This window comes from Chiloscyllium plagiosum, chromosome 5 (genome assembly GCF_004010195.1).
Source record: "Chiloscyllium plagiosum isolate BGI_BamShark_2017 chromosome 5, ASM401019v2, whole genome shotgun sequence".
Classification (NCBI taxonomy): Eukaryota; Metazoa; Chordata; class Chondrichthyes; order Orectolobiformes; family Hemiscylliidae; genus Chiloscyllium; species Chiloscyllium plagiosum.
In genome coordinates this window covers 10,298,672-10,307,391 of record NC_057714.1, presented here as the reverse complement: position 1 = coordinate 10,307,391, position 8,720 = coordinate 10,298,672, and the positions used below count along the sequence as shown (strand labels likewise).

Below are 8,720 nucleotides of genomic sequence, written 5' to 3'. Positions count from 1 at the left end.
TACTCTATGAGAAGCTTAAAAAAATCCACAAGAATCAGTACATTTCATCTACTGACCCACTACCCAAGAGGGACTGTATTCATGCTGCTGGAAATCCAGAGAGATTCCATTCACTTCAGTTAAACTGACCACAGGGGAGGATTCTGGATCAGTGGTGCTGGAAGAGCACAGCAATTCAGGCAGCATCCGAGGACAGGCAAAAAAAAAAAAAGACGTTTCAGGCAAAAGCCCTGACCACGGGAGGTCAGACCTCCAGAATGTGTCAGGCGTTTCCAGAATGTGTCAGGCGTTTTGGTTCAGTGGCAAACACTACTGCTTCACCAAATGAAATCTCAGGTAAATAAAATTTGCATATGTATTAGAAGCCCATTGAAATATTCAAACATTTGCTAGCACCATAGGTTCAAGCTGTTAGATGCAGAGCTGGGGGAAAGTGCACACAAGTGAGAATAAGATTTGAACATCCACAGCACTCCACTTAAATTTATTCATGGACCATTGAAATATTCAAACATTTGCTAGCACCATAGGTTCAAGCTGTTAGATGCAGAGCTGGGGGAAAGTGCACACAAGTGAAAGAATAAGATTTGAACATCCACAGCACTCCACTTAAATTTATTCATGGACACTTACAATAAACTGACTATTTTGTTAGCCATTTCCTCAGGTTTGTTTGAGCAAAAATGTGGAAGCACAAAAGAGTGATGAGATCCAGTGGTCAGTCACATTTTGAAGTTGCTCTTTTGTTTTGCTCAAGATTTTGTACAGTAAGTCCTCAACAGTAACAGGTCTAAAGGTGAGTTTGAGCTAAAGCTGACAGATGACATTTCTAGCCACTTTTAATTTTGATCGTGAAACTAGATTTTTAGCCTCTATGCCAAAACAAAGCCTGCAAGGGATCATTTGTAATCTACATACTAGATGTAGCACAACATTGCCCCATTAGAATCATACTTTTGTACATTGACTGTGGAGATTTAGATACATGTTTCAGTCAATTACCATTAAAAACAACAATTAGCAAATTTGGATCAAATGTTTAATGCCCAATCACATGAACAAAATTGAAACATTCTGGTAAATACACTGTTACAGTATGAAACATTAATCTATACTCATACCTCCAATGTTTATTCAATGAACCAGAGGCAAAGCATGAGCTTTTCCAGTTAGGCAGCTACATTTCAAAATCTGAGGTCCACCTTGTCCTCACTGGCAGGACACACAAACCCATGTTTTGCTTTCAGCAGTTGGGAAATGCAAATTTACAATGGGGGAAAATTTGGCCAATTAAATTGCTGAGAGTTAGCATATGAAAGCATTCTTCATAGCCAGTTCATGAATTATCAGAGCTCCTTCAAGCTGCTGTATGAAATTTCAGGTAAGTACATCTTACATCCTGTAATTTATATTGATCAAAAAAACCAAATCACAAGTGCAGTTTTGCTTTGCTGAAATCAGTTAAGTTTAAATACCAAGTTTAATGTTGCATATTGGAAATCGAAAACTAGTCTAACACAAGGGATTGGACAATAGCAGTAAAGGAATTTAGAAATGAGACTATTTCAACTTGTACATAGTTAACACTGGCTACCTGTCCTTTCACCTTGCTCAACATTGCACAAGCAGAACTTTCTACAATCCAGATCAGTGAAGAGTCAAAAAGGTACTAAAAGACCCATTACAATGCCAAAAGGCTAATGCTTCACAATACAAAACAGTGAACAAGCAGACCAGAGAGTCTTAGGGCATTTAGAACAGCAGCCCCCATGGTGATGTAATGTTTTGCCAAAAGCAGCAATGGATTTTAATTTGCATTCAGTGTAAGAGTACACATCTGACATTGCATTTGGGGTTTTTAAAATCAGACATTCAATTGTCTAAGTAGGGGTAATCAAAACTGGAGGTATCTGGACCTGAGGTGCTCACTGTCGTGTGATTAAAGAGATCAATGATAAAGTGACGTAACCAAAATGTCTAAAACAAACTGCAATATGTAAATTAGATGAACTGCTGACTTGATTACAAAAGTGAATTGAAATTGGATACTTCTACTGTTGTGATAAAAATCTTAGTATTCAGGATGAGAAGTCAGTGTAACTCAATCTGACTAGAGATCAAAAAATGTGGAAGTATAAAGTGAACTAGTAATTGGTTCAGTGCCATAAGTGGTAACATTTAAATTGAACATACCACAGTACCATAGAAAGAGCCACTTGAGAATAAGCCTAGTCATTAGGAAGGGCACCAAGAGTTAATATAATCAATAGCAATAATGCAAATGAGAAACATCTATACATGCAAATGCAAGTCAAGAATAAATCCAAAATGATTGATACAATTTTCCCATGAAATTTAGGAACCTGATTTGACTTAAAACATGCATAGCTGTTCAGCACAAATCTAAAATGGATTAGAAGTGATAAAGTTTAACCAAATATTAAGATACAAGTGTGGAATTTTATTAGGTTCACCGACCTCTACCTGAAGTCAGTTAGTAGACAAGAAAACATAACTCATTCAAAATCCAAGAACAAATGCCAATTTGGTGTCAAGAATAGTGCAACTGGTAGCTCAAAGCTTAACATGTGCCACACTAATGTCAATTTTGAGATTGTGTAATCAAAAACTACAGTTCACCATTTGTGGTGTCATCAGGCAAAGAAGTGCTCAGATTAACACTTCAATCTCATGTTGCATCTTTAGGGCACTGAAGATGCTGGACAAATTAAAATCAATCCTTTGACATGATATATACTTCTAAATCTGCCTTTGTTAACTGAACATTTTCCATGATGGAAGTGCCATTGTTGGACTGGGGTGGACACCCGGCCATAATCCAACAGGTTTATTTGTAAATACTAGCTTTTGGAGTGCTGCTCCTGTCACAGCTACCCGATGACCAAGCAGCACTCTGAAAGAGTACATACAAATACAGCCGTTGGACTAGAACCTAATGTTCAGGTTTTTAAACTTTGAAAAATTTTCAACCATTATTGCTTGGAAGTCAAAACTGCCCATTTAAAAAAGGGTAATACTTGTTCCAGAGACTGCCAATATATTCTGAGGGCAGTTGATTCAGCAGAACCACGTTTAGCACTTAACTGGGAATTGTGGAAGCCTGAGAAAATCTAATAAAACAGCATATTTACAAATCTTCCCAATCACCAATGACAATATTAGTGACAATGCAATGAAAAGAAAGTGGTTTGACAGTCCCTTTTATTCTTACTAGTTGAAAGGATCAATGATTTCCAAATTTAAAAACTAAACAATGCAGTGTTACAGGGTGGTAGAGAATGCCAGAATTAGACACGTGATTAAAACCATACAGTTAAAAATTCAACTGCAACACTAACAGAGGTTGCTCAATCAGGAGTCAAATCTAAACTGATCAATAAATAAGGCAACAGACTTAGTTATTTGGCTGTGGCAGATTTCAGATAAGCTATCAAGTCTTCACGTTCACTCTTCTTCTTGAGACCTGCAAAGATCATTTTTGTTCCTGGAATATATTTCTTCGGATTTTGCAAGTAGGTGTCTAGTGTCTCCTCACTCCAGATAATACCTGGAAAGAAAACATAAGCACTATCTTCAAATGGAAGACAAGTTTCTCCTTCCTATAGGAAAATGCTTGCTAAGCAAAGCGTTCCCAGTTGCTCAAATCTAAAGCACAGGCTTTGTTGATCTAGGTCTTAGGAGGGAATGGGAGTACAACTGAAATTCGGTGTTCCTAGCCTAGGTGGCCATGGTCAGAGATGTTATACTTGATTACCAGAAAGTGCTGAAAAACATGACAAAGTTACTTAATTTCACAATCTAGGTTCAAGTTATAACACCCTGTAAATTAATCACTATTTATGGAAGGTGAACACAGGGATGCATTCAGTTTTATTCAATTAGCACACATGCACACTCCCTTCCTATCTGCAGAGGGCATTTCACCAAAAAAACAACAAAAACTAAGGGGAGTACCTCAAATATTGGAGAATTGCAGAGACAAGCAGAATAGATTTAACAACCAAAAAACAGGAAAATCCTATGAGTTGGACTATAGACTTCAAGTTGAAGAAACATTAGGCACTATTTTAACCTTAAATTCCAGCCCATAGTCCAAAAAACTGTTCCATGCAGAGCTCAACCAGCTTTTAAAAGTCAATTGTTAAGCAATCTCAAGTATACATACGACTTGACATCCTTCAAAATTTGGACAGTCTTGAACTCAATGTTTGAGTAAAATGCATTAGACTTCTGGGATGGATTTCAATGGTCTAGTTACTAGCCCATCTTATCATTTGCCCCTTTAACATTAGAACTTAAACATGTTTTTTCACCATTCCACCTTTTAAAAAAGTTAAATTTAACTAGATCAGACCAAAAATGTTTCATTAATCCAGTTTGTCTTAGTTGGAAGACAAACCATACCTAGAGTTTAAAAGGATTTTTGTAGCCCAGTGGTAGCATCTCTACCTTTGAGCTAGAAGGGGACAAGTTCCAGCTGCCTCAGTGGTCATAACATTTAAACAAATTGATTGAAAACATCTAAAACTGGCCCTTAATGCCATAAATTGGGCTTGTCTGGAAAATTAAACTCAATGTGATAATATTAGTACAATCCAAAACTGGCCAAGAGATAAAGTTGTAGTGAATTAAATTTCATGAGAAGGAACTCTTGAGTAATACTGAAACAAGGCTCAATCTGTTTTGGATATACATTGGTTTGGACTGGAGACCAGCAACAGGGTATCACTTCAAAATTCATAGTGCACTAACTTTGAAGTCTGCATCATTGGACTGGTGGTTCAGGAGTATGATGAATTAGATTGATGAGCTGGATGTCCTCCTTTATCTTTGAGCATTCAATTAATGTGATGTATAGCAGTATTTTCTGACATCAACCCTCAATTGCTCTCATCTTAACATTGCCAGTTAATGAGGAAGAAAGTTCTTTGCAGAGACCATCTTCAAGCACCTAAGTAGATCCCCTTTTAATCTCCTAATTCATAACTTCTCACTCCACTTTCATTATATTCCACCTGGATGCAATCATTCCAAGGCAGATACCTCCTTCCTGGGCTGCATTGTCTCGGATAGAATGTAGTGATTAAATAACTAGGATACATTCCATGGCTGTAAGATTGCAACATAACATTTTTTGTGCAAAGCAAGTTCTTATTCTGGAACTAATTAGTCAGCACTTAAAGTGCAACTTTAATAAACACAAGGTGTATAACCAGTCTTTGGCTTCACAAACTCAATTGATGAAATTTTCACAATTTCTTAAACTATCAAAATTCCAGTCTTCACTTCAAAATGCTTTAAGCAGCAAGTAAAATCAAATTAGAGTTAGATAATCTGCCCCATTTGAGGAAGTGCTGCACAAAATAAAGATGCAAGGCATTACTGGCAATGCATTTGCATGGAGTGAGGATTGGTCAACCAACAGGAAGCAAAGGGTGGAGATAAATGAGTACTTTGCTGGTTGGCAGCAGTTAGTGGTTTGCCTCAGGGTTGGGACTGAAATTATTCACAATTTACAGATGATTTAGAGTCGTGGACACATTTAGTGTCAAAGTTGGTGGATGACACCAAGATGAGTGGTATAGCAAAGTGTGCAAGGCTTTGCAAAGTTTGAGTGGGCAGAGGTCTGGCAGATGGAATAAGTTTGTAAATGTAAGTCATCCATTTTGGTAGGAACAAAGGACTATTACTTGAATGGTAAAAATTGCAACATGTTTCTATACAGAGACACCTGGGCGTCCCTGTGCATGAATCAGAGGCTGGCCTGCAGGTACAATGTGTAATTAAGGCAAATGGAATTTTGTCCTTCGTTGTTCAAGGGATTGAGGTTATGTTACAGCTGCACAGGGAGAGAGCACACCTGGAGTACTGTGTGCAGTTTTGTTCTCCTTTAGAATGTATGGCACTAGAGGGGGTGCAGAAAAGGTTCACGAGGTTGATTGCAGAATGGGGGGGTTGGCTTATGGAGAGAGACTGAGTAGACTGGGTAGACTGGGATTATATTCACTGGAATTATAATCACTAGAAAAGAAAATTATGGAGATAGATAAGATGGAAGCAGACAGCATGTTTCCACTGGCAGTTAAAACTAGAACAGGAGGGCATAGCCTCAAAGTCAGTGGGATAAGATTTAAGGTGAATCAAGAGGAAGCTTCACCCAGAGAATTGAGAGTCTATGGAATTCCCTGCCCAGCAAAGTGACAGAGGCTTCCTTAGTAAGTGTATAAGCCAAGATTGAAAAGTTAAAGGGTTATGGAGAGAGGGTGGGTAAGTGGAGCAGAATCCACGAAAAGGTTGGCTATCTACTGAATGGCAGAGCAGACTCAAAGACCCAGATGGCCTACTCTTGCTCCTAGTTCTTGTGCCATGTTCCTCGACTTTAGGAGAGTGTATTGCTCGAGACAATCCTCAGTCTCAAATGGTCAGCTCAATTTCATTCATTACCTATAGAACCTGCTCATAGGCAAGATTCAAACTGACACTGTTTGAAACTTAAGTCAGAGATAGGATTGAAGTGCTTCTGACCACCAAGCTAGGCTATTCAAGAGTTGTTTCCAATTAGTTGATAGCAATATTTTACTGGTAATCAATACAAGGCCAGCAAATGATTATTGCTACCAAAGTAATCTAGTTACTTAGTATTTGTTGCCTTCAGATGCAGCCAGATGAGAAATATGCCACATTGAGTTTGGAATCATGAGTGCATGAATAGGCCAAATCTAGACAGTCAGGCATGGAGGAAAGCCCAAGACAAGTAAATTTGTGGTGAATTGGAAAAAGCCAACAGGTCTCAGTTGTCTCCACTATCCAATGTGACTTATCAGATTAAAACTTCAGTTACGCAAAGTCAATTTGCAGGTTTTGCTTACTACAGTCTTAAAACATTTGCTCATCTCAATCTTAAATCTTTTTGTAAGAGCATTAAGCAAACTTAGCTTTGCAGATTTGCTTAATGTTGTGGTAAAAATTTCAATTAACCACCCATGTTATGAATGTCTGAATTACACTGTTTACTGAAAGGAATTATTCAACTTGACATTTCCAAATCCTTTGGAAAGGTGAAGCCCCACTTAAGCTACCTTCAAGCCATGTTATTTATGCAACTATAGATTCAATATTCACAAGTTGAAAAGTTAAAGTTTCTCAGGTACCATACAAAAACATTACACACCTTTGTTTTTGTTTGCATCAGTATAAGAAAATCCTTCAGCTTGTCCAGTCTTGCGTCCAAATAAACCACAGAGATTTGGCCCAGTCTTGTGCTTGCCTCCACACTCAACCGTGTGACATTGTGCACACTTCTGGATAAAGATCTTCTTGCCCTTCTCTACATCACCCATTTTGCTTTAGTTGCTTAGAGGAGGAAGCAAAGGCAAGCGAAACGTTAGGCTTACTAAGTTTCACAAAATATAGCACCACCTTCAATTTATGGATATTTAGCCATAAAAAGCACTGCATGTAAATGTTGCTTTCTAAACAGTATTAGTATACTAAGAGCATAAAACCTACAACAATAATTAATCTTCATGCTTTGAAGCAGCCAGTCTATAGCTAAAGTGTCACAAAAAACATGAACATAAATCTGAAGCACAAACTAAATTAAAACAAAGCAGAATGAGATCAAATAGCTGGTCAAACTTTACATTGAGGTCTTCATTTTGACTGAAGAGTTAATGCACATTAACATCAAAGTGATAGGGACTTAGTGTGCATTTTGCCAACAGCAACCCATGCTATAGAGGAACTACATTCATGGAGGACTGAAAATAAGACTGTCCAGAAGAGTTTGAGCAGTTAAATCCTCAGAACAAACAAGGTCTCAGCAAGTGCCCAAGGAAGGACAGAAAGACAAAGTTGAAATAGATCAATTGAATTAAACAGAACCTTATCCCAAGGTCAAACAGAATGGAAAGTCTGAAATTCCACTTCATAACTGCCACACTATGAACTGTGGCATGGCCAGAGGCAACATCTACTGATCTCATACTGAAGGTAAAATCAGATCCTCCTGAACAATTTCATTAGTGCAGAAACAGGTGGGAAGAGTATGGAGAAAGACTAATTCAGCATGGAGGTCATGTAACTGAGTCCCATGCAGCATTAACAGGATTTCAATAAGTTGTTGCCTTCTTCCGCCCCCACCACTTTATAAAGTCATTCCATCAACTTAAATCATTGTGGAGAAACGGCTGGCTCGTTCTGAGTCATAATTTCATCACTGGTGTGTGTCTGCTCCACCTATTCCGAGCTGCGAGGCGGAGAGAGAGTGTGTCAAGGACAAACCGGAGATCGCACTAAACCTGGAGACAAGTCTGACGAGTTTACTTTAAATTTTAAAAAGAGAGTAGAGAAAGAGAAAGCCCACAAGCAGTTTTTAAAAAAGGGAAATAGAAAAGGGAGGTTGCGGTCCCCCTCCTGCGCTGGGGAAAGGTTGCCCCAGCGATTCTGGGAACCCCCGGTGAGGCAGTAAAACCGAAACTGATAGCAGGAGAAAAGTGAGGACGGCAGATGGAGATCAGAGCTGAAAGTGTGTGTTGCTGGGAAAGCGCAGCAGGTCAGGGCAGCATCAGGGGAGCAGATCCCTGAAGGGCTCCTGCCCGAAACGTCGATCCTGCTGCTCCTTGGATGCTGCCCTGACCTGCTGCGCTTTTCCAGCGAAAAAAATAGCAGAAGGGGGGGTCACAGCCACCCCCACCCAG

At 38.9% G+C, this 8,720-nt stretch overlaps 1 protein-coding gene across 2 annotated transcripts in view; it reads right to left on the bottom strand.

Annotated features, from left to right (window-relative positions):
- Window positions 1–1,025: 1,025 nt before the first annotated feature.
- LOC122549711 (cytochrome c) overlaps window positions 1,026–8,720 on the bottom strand; it is an 8,160-nt gene continuing 465 nt past the window's right edge. For both annotated transcript variants that reach the window (XM_043689589.1, XM_043689588.1), the window contains exons 2-3: window positions 7,193–7,374; window positions 1,026–3,568 (exon numbers count right to left, since the gene is read on the bottom strand). In XM_043689589.1, coding sequence (XP_043545524.1) covers window positions 3,420–3,568; window positions 7,193–7,361 — 318 coding nt within the window. In that variant the 5' untranslated portion in view covers window positions 7,362–7,374 and the 3' untranslated portion in view covers window positions 1,026–3,419. The remainder of the gene's footprint in view (window positions 3,569–7,192; window positions 7,375–8,720) is intronic.